Below are 16,341 nucleotides of genomic sequence, written 5' to 3'. Positions count from 1 at the left end.
ATATATATATATATAGGTTAGGACTTTATGATGAACTTTGATATTTTAATGAGGATTTAAAAATTGGATGAAAGAGAATGTTAAATTTGTAAATATCAATGTTTCTGTAAAGAGACTTTTAGCATGTAGCTGTATAAACACATAAGAATTGTGTGGTATGTATGCAAATTTGTCCAATAAAAAACAAGTACTAGGTTCCTGTTACACGTGTCATCATAAGGTCATCTGCGGACTCCAGTGTTGACTCTCCAAAATTGAATTAAACGCGACCACCGTCCAGGTCCGGAACCTGGAGTCGAACTTTCGTTCTCACTCGGCTTCTTCAGCTCTTCCAGCTCCTCAAATACCTCACCGCCACCGCTCCAGCGCCTCCAGTCTCCACATTACAAGCTCAGCACCACACTACCATGAACCCCTGCCCCGACGACATCCCCTCCTCCATCCTCATGAATGACCCTTTTGATCCCCACTCCTTTCCATGTCCTGTCCCCTCCTCCAATGTCTCCTCCGGCAACTCCACCATCACCTTCACCTCGCCGCAGGACGCTTCATCGTCGCCTTCAGGCTCTGATCGAATCCCACTCCAACGCCTGGATCTACGCCATCCTCTGGCGTTCCTCTTCAAATGCCATTCTTTCGTGGGCCGATGGCTTCTATAAGGGCTCTCTTGTTCCCCCCATCAAACGCCGGCAAAGCCGCAACTTTTCTCCGGCGCAAGAGCATCGCAAGAGCGTGCTTCGCGTCTCAACTTCGGCCATTGACGAGGAGGTGACTGACACAGAGTGGTTCTTCCTCATCTCCATGACCCATTCCCTGGTAGCTCCCACTTTCCTCCCGATCCAGGCTCAAATGTCCGGCGAAACAATCTGGATTTCGGGATATAATCGATTGATTGACACGCAATGTGATCGCGCGCACCAGGCGGCTGCGCTTGGGATTCGCACAATGGCTTGCATTCCCGTCGCGGGTGGCGTGCTGGAACTGGGTTCCACAAATGAAGTATTTGAGAACCTCGAAACCATTAGCAGAGTTAGGGATTCTTTTGGCTTTCACATCGCAATTTCGAATCCCCAATTCTATACTGAGGACCCAATTTCGTGCGGTGTTTCCACCTCTATTCTCAAAGCCGGTGGATCGGAGAACTCCGACCGACCTAGAAAGCGCTGCCGAAAGACGGTGAAGGGTCCTGAGGTGCCTCTCGATCACGTAGAAGCAGAGCGGCAGCGGAGAGAGAAGCTTAATCAGCTGTTCTACAGACTTCGAGCTCTGGTGCCTAATGTGTCCAAAATGGATAAAGCCTCCCTGCTCAGCGACGCCATCGAGTACATCACGGAGCTCCGGAAGAAGATTGGGTCCCTCGAATCCTGTAATGAATCCCTTCGTTCTCAGGTGGATGCTCTGAAGAGCAATGCCGATCGCGTGCGACGGGGGTTTTGTGGAACAGAAGAAAAATTGGAGGGGGTTGAAATGGAGGTGAAGGTGATTGAGATGGAGGCGATGATCAGAGTGCAGAGCAAGAGGAAAGGTTACCCTCCGGCCAGATTCATGGCGGCGCTCGATGCGGTAGGGCTCGAGCTGCTTTATGGGAGCCTGTCGGTGGTGAAGGATCTCATGGTGCAGCAGGTTACGGTGAGGATGGCCGATTGTAGCTCTCAGGAGAAACTCTGTAAGGAGATCTTTGCAAGACTTGGCGGCGATGCGGCGGCGGCGGCGGCGCCGGCGAACACAAGAATTTAAAAAATATATAATATTTTTAAAATATTATAGTGGTATTATTGGAGTAAGACTGCAATATTAAAAAAAGTTAAGTAGTATATATAAATATTTAATATATAATTATGTGATAATCCATATAATTTGATTTAAGTTAAATAGGTTTTAGTAAATTTGATTAATTTAGATTTATCAAATCAAAATAATGTTAAATCTGAAATAATGTTTGGTTTGATTACGATTAAATCCAATTAAATCAATTTGATGTGCTTGACATAAATCTCTTTGAAGTATTTTTTTTTTTTCAAAAAATCCATTAAATCTGACAAATAAAAAAATCCATTAAATCCGACAAATAGTTGGATTTAATAAATTCGGATTTAAGTGACGGAGTAAACCGAATAGCAAAAAAAATGTATTCAACATTTCGTCAGATTTAACGAACTTAGAAAAGATGTTTGGCTGGATTTACTTTATCTATTGTCCCTTACGTAAATTCTATAAATAATAGCCTACCAAACACCCCCTTAGTTTGGAAAAAATATGTCGTCCAGACGTCCACACTTCTGGACGGCCAACCACCGACAGGCACGTCGCCCGTCAATGACTTGTATGGCGATATGGCTACCGGTGATTGGTCGTCCGTACGTGCGGAGTCCGGACGAGAGGTTTTCATTCTTTTTCTTATATAAAAAAATTACGATTAAAAAATGATTCTAGAAATTCAAAATAAAGTAGACTGTTAAATATTGAGAATCTTATCCTTTTGATAGGAAAAACAAAAATCCATTTCATTGTCAGCACATTAAACATGTGATCTTTACGATTGATGTTAATTGTTCGCCCCACCTAGCATAATAACTCCTAAGGAAATGTTTTTTAGGGCATTTAATTACATACATACCAATCAATTCCTATGGATTTACATATCTAACATTATCTTATTTCCTTATATGCTTATCACCCAAATCTTTTATGTATTTGTAAAAATTGAAGCATTCGTGTTAGATATGTGAATACATATGAATTGAGCTGTATACATGCATGTAAATCTTCCTCTTTTGTGAATTTAACCCCTAAATTTAAACACTTCATATTATATGTGCTTGAACCGTGAGGAGTATTCGTATTAAGTCGTCGGTCATGATATAATCATGTTATAATGTCTCGGGTTTTATTTTATATCGAAACCATGCATGAAAGGTTATTATGATCAAAGGTGTATTATGTGGTGCAATATCATCATAATATTATTAAATACCATCAAGTATTATCAATTCAAATGTACGGATTCCATACATAATATTCGCAATTTGTTCTTTCTTTTTTTTTATTTATTTAGGAAGATTTATATATGTACCACTCAAATTGTATGTATTCTATTAAAAATTCAATTTTTATATAGATGCAACTTAACATATACATGAAAAGATGTATTTTTTTTAAGAAATAAAATGGTGATATTTTTGGTGTGATAAAGAGAAAATTTTGTAGTATAAATATTACAAATAAAAGTGGAGGTTAGATATGTAAACACATGAATTAGGCCGCATGCATGATGCACCTTATTTTTTATTTAATATTAGTGATATTTTTATTGTAACATTAAAAATGTAAGTATTATATATAAATAATTAATTTTATCTATAATGGGATGAGAATTATGAGATATGTATCATCCAACTTAATTTTCATACACAACACTCAATTCTTATGATTTTATATATCTCACCCAGAAATTTTTATTTTTATAAATCAAGCGTCTAACTTATCTTTATCATCATTTTCCAATAGTAAAATTTATATTTTTATCCATCGATAGAATGTTTATTTTATAAAAATGAGAGTTTATGATGTTTATGAGGTATGTAGTGCAATTATCCCTTGTATGGGCAATTACATATTGATCCACCTTAACTTGTTATTTAGAAATCAATCCTTCTCTTTAATTAATTTTTCAAATTCTCACACAAATATCAAAATTTAAGGTACAATTTCAACCCATATTTTTTTTTTTTTTGTCAAATTCTCAATAATTTGATTGTGGCAGCTTTAAATAAAATTGTTAGTAATTTAAATAAATCACCTTGGTGGTTTAAATTGTAAATATCAATGTTTCGGAGGATCTCTAGATAATTATTCCATTGTATTATTGTGTTAGAAGACATAAGTTCTATACGTTGGAAGTATGCTTCAAAAGGTTTAAAATATTGCATAATATTTTAATAAAATTTAATTTAACTTTGTGATTTTGCACAACTTATTGTCTAAAAATATGAATAATTATTTTGAAAATAAGATAATATAATTTTTTTTTAAATAAGGATAAGAATTTTTTTTCTTAATTTTAAATGATAAAGAATATAGAAATAATAATGATACGTGACAGAGAGTTATTTATAAAATAATATGCTATTTTAATTTAAATAATTAGAAGATTGAATAAAATATAATTATATATTCTTATAGCGATTAATTTAATCAAAATAATTAGGAATTTTATAATTAAAAATTATCCCTTTTAGTATGCATTTTCTCATCATGGATAGGTTGATTGAGCATATGAGGTACCATATTATATGAGTCTAACTTTAGTTTGATTCAATTAAAAAGAGCTTCGAGCGAAGTTAGCGGGTGTATTTTTGTTGGCTTTATAAGTTTATAACAATTGGGTTGAGCGATTGAGGGCACAAATTCTATTGGATAGTTCTTCAAAGGAGAAAATATTATGTGTGTAACATGCACCTGCAGCCAACTAATAGAATGAGAGAGAAGGGACGTAGAGAGAGTGTCCCTCCTCTTTTTCTTCTTCTATTGTCTTACCGTAGGTTCATGCAACACACTTAATTTTTTCTTCGTTCATAGAGCTTGAGGATAAGAGCTCATCAAGATTCACTAGTGTCAATTAATTTCAAGGCAATTTGAAATGTATTAATTCCAATTCATCAATCACAAATACTTTTAATAATTTTATTTGTTTGTGTAATTTGTAATTTGTCATATTTCCTCTAAGAAGAGCTAAATATGTAAGTATATGATACCATAGAATAATATATTTACATATGTTTGCAATATTAAAAGGTTTTGTATCAAATAATGCATAATATATGCTAGTAATTGATTGCCTTTGCATTACATATCACTTGCATAATCCTATTTTTGGCCTCAAATATTTTGAATAATAGTATTATGATGTGAAAAAGAAATTATTACCTTAATTTTTCAAAGCCTTTTCAATAGTGTAATGCAAATGAAATATATATATAGCTTCTTTATAGATCCCTCTTTATGATCAAATGGTTTTTTTTTTATAATTATTATGATTAAAAAAAATTATAAATATTCAAAAGTAAAGTAGATTGTTAAATATTGAGAATCATATCCTTCTTATAAGAAAAATTAAAATTCATTTCATTGTCTTCACACTAAACATATGACCTAATTGATTGATTGATGCTTAATCATTTGCCTACATTTTGCAAAGTAGTAGCACTAAGGTCATGTTTATTTTAGGGCATTTACAAATATACCAATCAGCTTTTATGAATTTATATGTCTAACACAATTCATGCCGCCCAAATATCTTATTTGTTATATGCATATGATCTGGATTTTTCATATATCACATCAAAAATATCACAATTTTACATTTAAATTTTTTCATGAACAGATAAAATGACATATTTGAAAAAATTGAAGTCTAATAGATATGTAAATACATAAGAGTTGAATGGTATGCATGTATGTAAATCTGTCTCTTTTTGTGAATTTATTTTTAAATTCAAACATTTGAAATGTATTTTAGGTCTTAATTTTAGAAATTCATAGTTGAAAATCTGAATGTTTATGCCATGAATATTTGTCATATTACATATGTATGAGTAAGTGATAAATATTCATATTATGTCATCTGTCATGATATAATCATGTTACGCTATCAATGTTTATTTTATGTTGAAATAATGCATGAAAGGGTATTATGGTCACTATGAAATTATTTTGGCTAAAAAAATAAATCAGAGTTCTCTTTCATTAATTAAGTGAGTTAGAATCATTCTTTATTTTATTTTCATTTTTTTAATTTTATTTTTTTATTTTTTTAAATAAATTATTTTGTTTTAAATAATAATCAAGATATTTTTAAAATTTTTAACTGATTTTAAAATCACCATTGATGTTGCCTAAACCCTAAACTCATTAGTTAGACATATTTTGATATTCCAAGTTCAATATTTAATAAACAAAAAAAAAGAGAATAGTGAGAAATATTCCATCATAGGAGGCATCATCATCCATTATTGTTATGATGGATGAAGAAATATTAAGTGTGGTGGACTGCACATCCGGACGATGGTCTGGATGCGGCCACTCCGTCGTGTACAATACGACGGCCCTTCCAAACCGTCATCTGGACATGTAGCCGCTGCACATAATATTTGTTTTGATGGATGGGGCTAATAACGGTAGAGAGCAGTGGGCTTCTGATTTTGATAAAAAAAGAGATGCCAATCTTCATAAATCTCAATCTAAAGGAGATTTGACGAAGATCTGTTTAAGCAATTTAAAAAATTAGGCACTAAGAAACTCAATACCTAAAAACAATTTAAAATAACTTCACGAAGTTGCAATATTATCCTAAAACCATAGCTATTCTTCAATCGCCTGCGCCATGCAGTTCGATATTATCTAGCTTTCAAAAAATTATAACACATACGTGATTAATCTAATTTCACTCCCACTAATCTTAAGAGTCCATAGTGAATAACTAGGAAAAAAAAGAAAGCCAAAAAGTCCAATGAACCAAAAGATCAATTGTTGTAGATGTTTAAGAGTAGAGCAAAAATGACTAAGAAAATAGAAAACTTTTAGAAATATAGTAGTTGTCCATAGAATGAAACTTATCATTGAGATCATTAAATATAATTATTCAAAGTCAACAAAGAAGGTGTTTGGATGGTGCAGTAGAAAATAAAAGTGTGGCAGCATCCATATTACTTTAAAACAATAGGAAGATTGTGAGGTACCATGTCGGTCATTTGGGAAAGAAAAAATGATGAGTCGGTAGGCGAAATGAAGAGTAGAACAGGGGAGAGATTATGCGAGTAGTCGGAAACTGAAGATGAATGGAAGAACGGGTCTCGGGCAGTTGAAAGGGGAGGAACGACAACGACAGGTCAGGAAGTTGAAGAGGTGGTTTTTGCCTATAAAATGTCCTAGTTGGCTTAATTGTGGAGTCTAATGGCAAAACTCAATCTCATGCCATCAAGTCAAAGGAGAAGAACAAGCAGCTAACTCGCTGCACTAGGTCGAGACGAGCCAGTGACGCCGTGCTCACGAGCATTTAGGGTTTTTGCCTAGCCGACGATGAGGAAGCTTTGGGAATAGCACCCAGACGGTATGGAAGGTCGAGCGAGGCAGTGTGAGGAAGGAAGCACGTGATGAGAGCCAAGGTTTTGTGCGGAATTCAATCGAAGGTTAAGCTCTCAGAGATGAAAGTGATGTGGGTTGAGGGGTTCACGTGTCTGATTTTACTCGACAAAGTTTATAAAGGTAAAATATAAATTATTTAAATGATTATGCGCGCGCACGCGTAATGTAATATTAATAATAAAAAAATCATTAGGCATTTTGGTTAGATATTCATATTTGAATGGGGATAGAAGGAAACTAAGGGTGCAAACTAGAGGAAAAGAAGATTCGCCCGAGCACACTTTGATAAAGAAATTTAGGTTTATAGTATAAAGGTAATTAATGAATTTAATAGGAATTGCATTAAAATCAAATAATGAAACTTAATATTTAAATAATGAAAAATTAATAATTTTTTAAAAATATTAAATTAATTAAATTTAATACCATGTTGGGCTTCCAATTTTAAACAAGTCGACCTCAACTCAAATTAGTCGACATCGAAGTGAGTACTCTTATTTTAAATCTATAGTAAAAAATTATTTCTACTCAATTATTTTTGTAGTTAATGACATTTGCACATGTTTTATTCTGATTGAGATTTTTTTTTTAATTGTCATATTCTTATGAATGTTTGTAGTTATTTACTCTCATGCATTTTGTGTATATTTTATACAATATGTTGAATTGATTGGGATGAATACATAACTTATATTTGATTGTTTATATGTGCATAACTCATTATGATGGAGTCACCCCTTGATGGTACTAACAGGAGACACTAAGATACTCGTGCACGTATATGAAAAAAAATATTGATATTTATGTGTCTTAATTAAATCAATATTTAGAAGGTGCTCGTGTGACGGTTGTATATATACATAACGATATTGATATGCTTCTGAAATTGTGAAGTTATTTGAATAACATCAAATATTTTTATTGATTTTTTAAAAACTCGATTGTCATGTATATTGTTTTCTTTACTTTTGTATTATTGTGGTTTATGAGTATGAGTATTTATTAGCTTATTTAGCTCATTGTTATGTTAAACTAACTTTTCACGTTAGATAAATGATTAATGATGAGCGTTATAAGAGATAATTTTATAAAATACGCGTTCAACTAGGAACGAGATAAAGTTAAATACATTGTTTAAAATTAAATTTGATTAATGACTCATTCATTAATTAAATAGTAACTAGTAATTGATTGAATATAGTAAATTTATTTTACACCGTGCGACCAATTGTTCCCATCATGACTCCAGCCAAGCTTTGAAAATAAGTCAAAATTAATCAACCTAACAAAACCTCATATTAACCCATATTGACTTGCCTACCCAATAATTATCCTAATGCCAACGAAATTAGCATGCATGCAGCACATTTAATTTCATCATGCAACAAACTCTGTTCAAATATTTAACTTGGTCAAACTCATACATCAAAACCTACCACAAAAGAATGGCTACCATCAATTTTATTTACAATATGATCCACACATGCATATAACTTCCATCAAACCAAGAGATAAGCTCCCCACCCCATCACCCAAAATTAGCTTAAGAAATCTGAGCCTCTAATCCTTTCTCAAAATAAAAGACAAACAGTTCCATTCCCCCTCCAAATCCTAATCTTCAATCCCTCTCCCTTTCCACAAACCCTAACAAAGAGAAAACTCTCCTTATCCTGATGAGCCTCAATTGCCTCCTCTGCGAGGAAGGCGGCGCCAGTCCTGACCTCAATCGGGATCTCCACAAACACCAATGCAGCCATTACGGCGGACTCCCACGCTCCTTCTCCGCCAATCTTTCGCCCCCCACGCACAACAATTTGCGGCAAAATAGCTCCCTTGAAAGGAGCGGGTGCAAGGGCCACCGTAGGGTTTCTGGTTCGTCGAGGACCTTGTCGAATAAGTTCGCAAAGAACACCGTGGTTCCAACGGCGACCGGCGAGCCGCGGCTGATGCGTTGCGGCGGGATGCGGCGGGGGTGGAGCTTCGAAGATCCGAGGAGCCAACTGAATGCTCGTAAGCGTTAGAATGGGCCACATGTCGAGTTTATTGCATGCGAAATTTACATACATACCAGAAAATTATTATATATTTACATATTAAACAATTATATATATATATATATATATTAAATCTATACATGGAAAATTATATTTCATTTTTAAAAAAACTAATAATAGTTGTATTTTTTATGTGATATTACAAATTTTAGAGTTTTGTATGTAAATATAATAAAATTTTAGATATTAGATATGTGAATTCATAAGAATTTTGTGGTATTATAAGCGTACCACACAAATTTTATATATTTACATATCTAACCCTTAAATTTTAATTTTTAAATTTACAACAAATAAATCAGTCGTATCACATAAAAAATAACATTGTTTTAAATTTTAAATTTTGAAATGCATTTTTTCATGCATAGACGAGATGGCTTGTGTGTAAATACATAGGAATTAAGTGGTATGCATGTAAATCTTCCTAATTTATATTCTATGTTTGATTTAAATATTACAGGAATTAAGTATATTTTATAGCTTATTAAGGTCAGTAAATGTGGGGTCTGAACAAAAGTTATTGATTATAAGTTTAGTAATGTAAATGGGCGTTGCTCAAATTTATGTGGAGTCATGGGGTTAACTTGTGAATATTATTAATATTTTTTTTTTGTCATATATAAAAAATTGTTGATGGCAATTGTTTGATGTTCAGGATATGTTTGGGGCAGTTGCAGTTTATTAAAAAATGTTGTGCGGGAACTATACTGATGTGGAGAAGTTGTGTGTCATATTGTTTTCCACAGTTATGCAGCAACTATGTTACGACTATTTATGATAAAAATATCATTATGCCCCTACATTATAGTATTGTTTATAACATAATCAATAATGCTTACATATTTCATACATGAAGTCAGATATTCAGTTTGCATATTACATAAAAAATTGATGCTTCACTAAATAGTGTTCAACGCAATAATCAAAATTAAACACTACAAGAAAATTGTTAATTAGCGTCTAATTAGCCGATGCAAAATTATCGATTCCGTTAGTGTCGTCCCGCAGTACCAAAATTGGAAGAAATGACGCTAACGAGTTGTGTCGAGCTGAAACTTAATTCGACGTTAGAGACCTAAACTATGCCTCCCGCAAACTATAGCTCTACTTTGAGCGTTCTTTCTCCTTCGGCTTTGTTCATCGCCTCCGCCGTTTGAATTAGTACATAGTTCCAATGCAAACCATTAATCAAAAAAATATTATATCTCATATATATTTTATTTCATATTCTAATTTTTAAAAGATCCTGATTATCTTCGTACTATTATAAGACAACATAATAGAAATATGGGTAACACAAAATTTGTTGATGCTTTAAACCATAGTTATTTTACAAGAGTATATACAATGTGATTCAATATGTTTTAACATGTATTATTCTTGAACATTATGCCACTACCAAATATAAAAAATCACAATCAAGGGCATGTGTGACCCCTCCAAAATTTTTACCTAAATTGATCTAATGCATTTTTCTTGAATTTCAACCAAATATATTTATTTTTCCAATTTTAATTTTAAAAACAATTTATCATATTAAAAAATTCACAATTCCAAGGGTTGCTAAAGAATCATTTTGTAGGAGAACATGAGTACCAATTATAAGTATCTTCTTAGGAAGATTACTCAATTTTGAAAGATGTCAATGTCAATGGAGTCCCATGAAATGAAGATGCATGATAAGTTCTCCTAAAGATGAAAGAATTAGCCACCTTCAAAAGACATATTTCATATCAATCCATGCAAAGTTGGCATTTACTGTTAGGTATGACTCAATTCTTGAAGTGAAGAGGTGTGTCTATTGGTGAAGAGCTATGTCTCTTCATATTTTGTGAGTTGGGAGGAGCGAGGGCGAGTTGGTAATTTATCTATGGGGTTTTTATATATCTATATATATGTGTAACCATTGGGTATGTAATTTAACTCCCCCTATGAATAGTGAAATTCGCCGCTCTGCTCCCGAGAATGTAGACATCATTGCCGAACCTCGTTAAATTTTTGTGTTCTTCTGGTTTTGTGTCGTTTCTGTGTTTTTCTTCGCCCTAAATTTCACAGCATTTACTATTACTAGCCCTATTGAAATATTAAGCAAATTATAAATATTGTTTCTCGGACAATGAAAGTATTATTGGCTAAACATATTTTATGAAATCATCTCTTTTTCTCTCTCTTAATTTTGGGTTGTTTATTAAAATTTTCAAATTCCATTGTTGAAGAAGTTTTATTGTTCTGTCTCTCTCTCTCTCTCTCTCTCTCTCTCTCTCTTCTCGATTCTAATTCCACACCCATCTTCTCTTTTGTTAGACCCTAACACAAGTCATGAACCCTAACTTATCTCTAAGCTTCACCATTTAATCTTTCAAAGCTTGAAAGCAAGCTCTAGTTATTGGTGTTATGCATGGGCAAGATTAATCTTAAATTCATGTAATCTCAATGGATTCATTAAATGTCATGCGCTCACATAAATGAGAATTCTAGCAAACAAGTTTTAGAAAAATAGGTACATAATCATTAATATATAATATTAAGAAACAAAATTTAAAATCTTATGATATGTGTCCTTTAGTTTCACTCATGTCCATAACAATTATTCACGTTACAAAACCCAACTTATCAATATTATTTAGATTGCAGCTCATGCTGTGACGACAATGGGACTGCTCACCACCCTTCCCCCTGATTGCGATACCCACATAAGCCTGCCTTCCAAAACATCATCCTTGCTCAATTGTCCCTTCCCTGTCAAGCTGAACTCCACTGTGAAGCTCTGCTCCTCACCTTTGCTCGAAAACTTGAGCATCTCCGGCCTAACAACAACCTCCACACCGCTCGGCTTCTCCACTTTCGCCGTGTAGCTCGAGCTTGCCTCGCCGACGTTCTTCACCTTTCGTGGCACGCTCTTTGTTTTCGATCCTGCAGACCCCATTGACACCTGTATCGACGGGTAGTTCACCTCCTCCGCTCCCATCTTCTTTATACCACACGTCACAAACTTTTTCACAATACGAGTGACCATGGGACTTCGGTACCCTTTCAAGCTGCAAAGGTAAGGAATGTAATCATCTGTGTCAGTCAGATCATAAACAAGTCCTGGATCACTAGCCGCTGATGGGTTTATATGCCCCGCCCCAACAGCAAAGGCATTAGCTTTAACTCGTTTTTCATCACCATCGTCGGTGATTTTACCCCCATCACGATCCTCTGTATAAGTTGTAGTCATTATGGCAGACTTGATCGCCGCAGGGGACCAATCAGGGTGCAGTTTCTTCAGCAGCGCCGCAACGCCCGATACATGGGGCGCTGCCATAGAAGTGCCAGTCTTAATACTGAAGTATGCAGTGTCACTAGAGCTTGCCCAACTAGGCCCAACCTTGAAGGGCCATGCCGAAAGAATGGTCACTCCAGGAGCAATGACGTCCGGCTTCAGAATCCCGCCATTGAGTAAGCTCGGCCCCCTTGAAGAAAGGCTGGCAACGGTCGGCGATGGCCGAATTCCGTATTGAGTGCCCTTAAATGTTATCGTCCCTGTAGGATTGCGGTCGGTGTCAAAATAGTTCAGGATCTTAAGGGCATCGTTGTAGGATACATGGATAGCAGGGATGCTGCAGGGGTCCGGGTTCAGTGTATAAGCTTCCCATGGTTGGTTGAGGACTATGATGGCAGCACCTCCAGCTTCCTTAACGACATCAGCCTTTTTTGATATGTCAATGTAACCAGTGCCGCAAATAACCATTTTTCCGGCCACATCGAAGCCAGCCATAGACCCATTCTGACACGACAATGTCTCCTGGGTCTTGTTCACTCCAGGGTATACCAACGGGAGGTCAACCGCTGTTGAATTGCTTGGCTGAAAACCTGAAACACCCACGAACACCATGCCGTTACCGAGCTTCAGGAGTGCAGTGAGACGACGGTCGATGTTAGCAGCACCGACGTGAAGGATCCATGGCACGTCGTTGTCTAGGATGCTTTTAAAAGGGCCACTATTGCCGGCAGAGTTAACGGTCAAGATTCCATTTTTTAGCGCCGCAAAAGAACCGATGACTACTCCGTTCGAGCTGTAATCATAATTCTCCTTACCAATGGAGATTTGGATTATGTCAACACCGTCGATAATGGCCTGCTCAAAGGCTTTAATCATGTTGCTGTTGGTGCAGGATTTCTTAGAGCACGCTTTGTAGATTGCGAGATGGGATCGCGGGGCCATCCCGGAGGCGGTCCCTTGGGCCTGGGTGAGGACGTTGGCGTCGGGAACAGGGGTGCCGGCGGCGATAGCGGCGACATGAGTTCCATGGCCCTTTTCATCAATGGGTGTATCTTTGCCACTCTTGGTGATCGCTACGGCGCCAATGAGTTTGTTTGTGCAAGATGAGCCGGCAGGGAGCTCGCAACGGCCGCGCCACTTGAGAGGAGGGGAAGGTAGGTTGTGGTCGGCGAAGGAGGGATGGTTGGGAGTGATGCCGCTATCCAAAACACCGATGATAATGCCTTCACCTGTTGAAAAATATGAGGCTACCATAATGGATTCAATGCCAAAAGAGAAGTGGAACATTTGTAAATTCACCTTCTTATTTATTTATTTTATGACAACAAGTTTCAATTATATAATAATTATTGATTTTATAGAATATTTTTTAATTTCCAAGCATAAATATCATTAATTACATATTCTAGAATTATTTAAATCACTATTTCAAAATTCTCTTCATTTTTTACCTAAAATGAGCTTTTATAAATTTAAATTTTGACAACACCTTGTTTGGATTTCTGCCAGAGGCTGCTGTACTGGTCGAGACCAAGGATGGATGGAGTATGGGTGGTGCGGAGGTGGAACGGTTCATCAATGTGGGCGAAGAGGAAGCCGGGCATGGACTCCATGAACTTGACTTCGTTGGGTGTTAGGCGGGCCGCGAAGCCGGACATGACGACCGAGTAGGTGTGTACCATGCGGGGTTCGCCGTAGTCGAGGGTGTTGTTGGGGAGGAAAGAATGGTACCAGCTCTCACGCTCGTCGGGGGAGAGGAGCTCAATGGGGCCGTCCGGGTGCCGGACATGGACGATGTACACTTGAGTCTGGTTCATGGAGGTTATGGAAAGTAGGGGAAGGGAGAGGGTAGTGTTTGTGAGGGATAGGAAGAGGAGGAGAGTGGGAAGAATAATATTTGCGTTGATGTTCACCATTATGCCGTTGCAGGCTGAAGCTTGGGTGAGTGTAAATTAAGTAGATTGAAGGAGAAGGAATGATTGGAGCTATGGTGTCAGAATCCTAAGCCGAAGACGGGCAGAAAGTGAAGCTTCGCGGGAGGAGCTGACTGCCTGTAATGATAAATGGAGATCCAATGACCGAATGTACATGAAAATAAAAAGAATAATTTACATACATACCGCACAATTCTTAAGTATTTGTATTCTATTTACACTTGTGACATCTAGGTATCATAAATATGTGTCACCAATCAATTTCATTATTCGACACGAATCTCGAAGCACGACATGGAATCTCGAGATAATATTTTGAGCAAAGAATGTTCAAACATTGATAAAAACTCATCCAGAACTCCGATTTCAGCAAACTTAAAGTTAAACTGGCTGGCTCGATGAAATAGACCTAATGATATCAAATTCATTCCAATTCGAACCAAATCAAACCCAGATCAAATCATTAAATCATTCTTGAAAGATTTTTGGACTCATTTGGAAGGTTAAGCGATTGTCAAATCGGACAAGTTTATAGTTAAATCGAGCGTCTCAACAAAAATAATCTAAGGAGCCCAAGATTGTGCAATTTTAATATCGTTAAGGCACTAAAATGTCCATTAAACATTGTTTGATCGAAGGAGGTTCTCTGGACCGTCCGATCAAAATGATTCATATTTATGCATTAATGACACACATAACACTATAAAAAGAGTCTCACCCCTCACAAGAAAGGAGAGACTTGAAGCTTCAGGCAGAACTAGATTCTATGAGAAGGAGTTGAAGTCCAACATCATCCCGACCGTCGTCGACCACCGCCGGTCATCTACAATAACATTGATCGTCGTCAGCCACCATCGTCTGTCACCGTCGATCACCACCACACATACGTCGTCAGCCATCTTCGTTGGACATGAGCTCTTCACTACTGTCCACGTGTCAACAACGACCTATGTGGTTCACGGCTCGTGCAGCTCCCAAATTTGACTCATGCTACATATGGACGTCATTCATACTCACCCCTATAGCCTACGGGGTTCATAGCTCGTGCAACTCTAGACTCTAGCCCCCACGACCTACAAACGTCTTTCATACTCACCCATACGACCTATAGTGTTCACAGATCGTGCATCTCCCGACTTTGACCCACGCGACCTACGTGGTCATCAGCTCATGCAACTCTCGACTTTGGCTTTCACGGCTTATGAACGTGGTTCACAGCTCGTGCAACTCCCGAATCCAGCCTCGACAGCCAACAAACGTAATTCATGCTCGCTCAAATGATCTACGTGGTCATCAACTCATGTAGCTCCCGACTCCAGCCCTTGCAACCTACAGATATCATTCATCTTCGCCCCTATGGCTTACGTGGTTCACAACTCATGTGGCTCCCGACGACGACCTATGGACATCATCCATACTCGCCACTACGGCCTATGTGTTCCACAACTCTCATAACTACTTACTACAGTTTCTTTGGTCAATCAACGCTTTTGGAGCAACCATCTAAAATACTAACAATGGATAACTATCTCCACAACAATCAGCAATGACCCTTGCAATATGTTGTCTTCAAGAATTGCAGCCTGATTATAGTTACATAACTTTGTAATTTCATCTTCTCTAATTTAAGAGAAGAATGGACATGTGTCTCATCATTCATAGTGGATTATTTCAACCTGGCTAGACCCTATAGTTTTTCCCTCTTTCAATGGTTTTTCATGTAAAAAGTTGAGATGTCTCCTCCTGCTTACTTCTGTTATGTTGTCTGTGTGTGTTGAACTCTCGTGCAACGCTAAGACGATAATCCATTACTCTAACGCCGCAAATTTTTTGGTACGCATCAGTTTCATAAAGATAATTTTGATTAATATGTGCATTTAAAAACCAACGGTCAAAGACAATAGGAAAGTCGTTGGAAAGGCTGCTTATATCAAATTGATTTCAT

The 16,341-nt window shown here is 36.6% G+C and overlaps 2 protein-coding genes across 2 annotated transcripts; one reads left to right on the top strand and one right to left on the bottom strand.

Annotated features, from left to right (window-relative positions):
- Positions 1–385: 385 nt before the first annotated feature.
- LOC110020026 (transcription factor MYC2-like) lies at positions 386–1,737 on the top strand. Its single transcript, XM_020717982.1, has one exon. The coding sequence runs from the start codon at positions 451–453 to the stop codon at positions 1,735–1,737; it is 1,287 nt and encodes a 428-aa protein (XP_020573641.1). The 5' UTR covers positions 386–450.
- A 10,021-nt stretch (positions 1,738–11,758) lies between these two features.
- Positions 11,759–14,400, bottom strand: LOC110017888 (subtilisin-like protease SBT1.7). Its single transcript, XM_020715043.1, has 2 exons — positions 13,952–14,400; positions 11,759–13,691 (listed from the first exon to the last, which is right to left on the bottom strand). Exons 1-2 carry the CDS (start codon positions 14,376–14,378, stop codon positions 11,833–11,835), a joined length of 2,286 nt encoding a protein of 761 aa, XP_020570702.1. The 5' UTR covers positions 14,379–14,400; the 3' UTR covers positions 11,759–11,832.
- Between the last annotated feature and the right edge of the window lie 1,941 nt (positions 14,401–16,341).

Source organism: Phalaenopsis equestris, unplaced genomic scaffold (genome assembly GCF_001263595.1).
Source record: "Phalaenopsis equestris unplaced genomic scaffold, ASM126359v1 Scaffold000002, whole genome shotgun sequence".
NCBI classification, from domain to species: Eukaryota; Viridiplantae; Streptophyta; class Magnoliopsida; order Asparagales; family Orchidaceae; genus Phalaenopsis; species Phalaenopsis equestris.
This window is presented reverse-complemented; position numbering and strand designations above follow the sequence as displayed.

Excerpts from the sequence above, each read along its gene's own strand:
- LOC110020026 (XM_020717982.1), top strand. The coding sequence starts at position 451 with ATGACCCTTTTGATCCCCACTCCTTTCCATGTCCTGTCCCCTCCTCCA.
- LOC110017888 (XM_020715043.1), bottom strand. The coding sequence starts at position 14,378 with ATGGTGAACATCAACGCAAATATTATTCTTCCCACTCTCCTCCTCTTC. Across the intron at positions 13,692-13,951 it reads CTGGCAGAAATCCAAACAAG|GTGAAGGCATTATCATCGGT; the intron begins GTGTTGTCAAAA and ends ATTTTTCAACAG.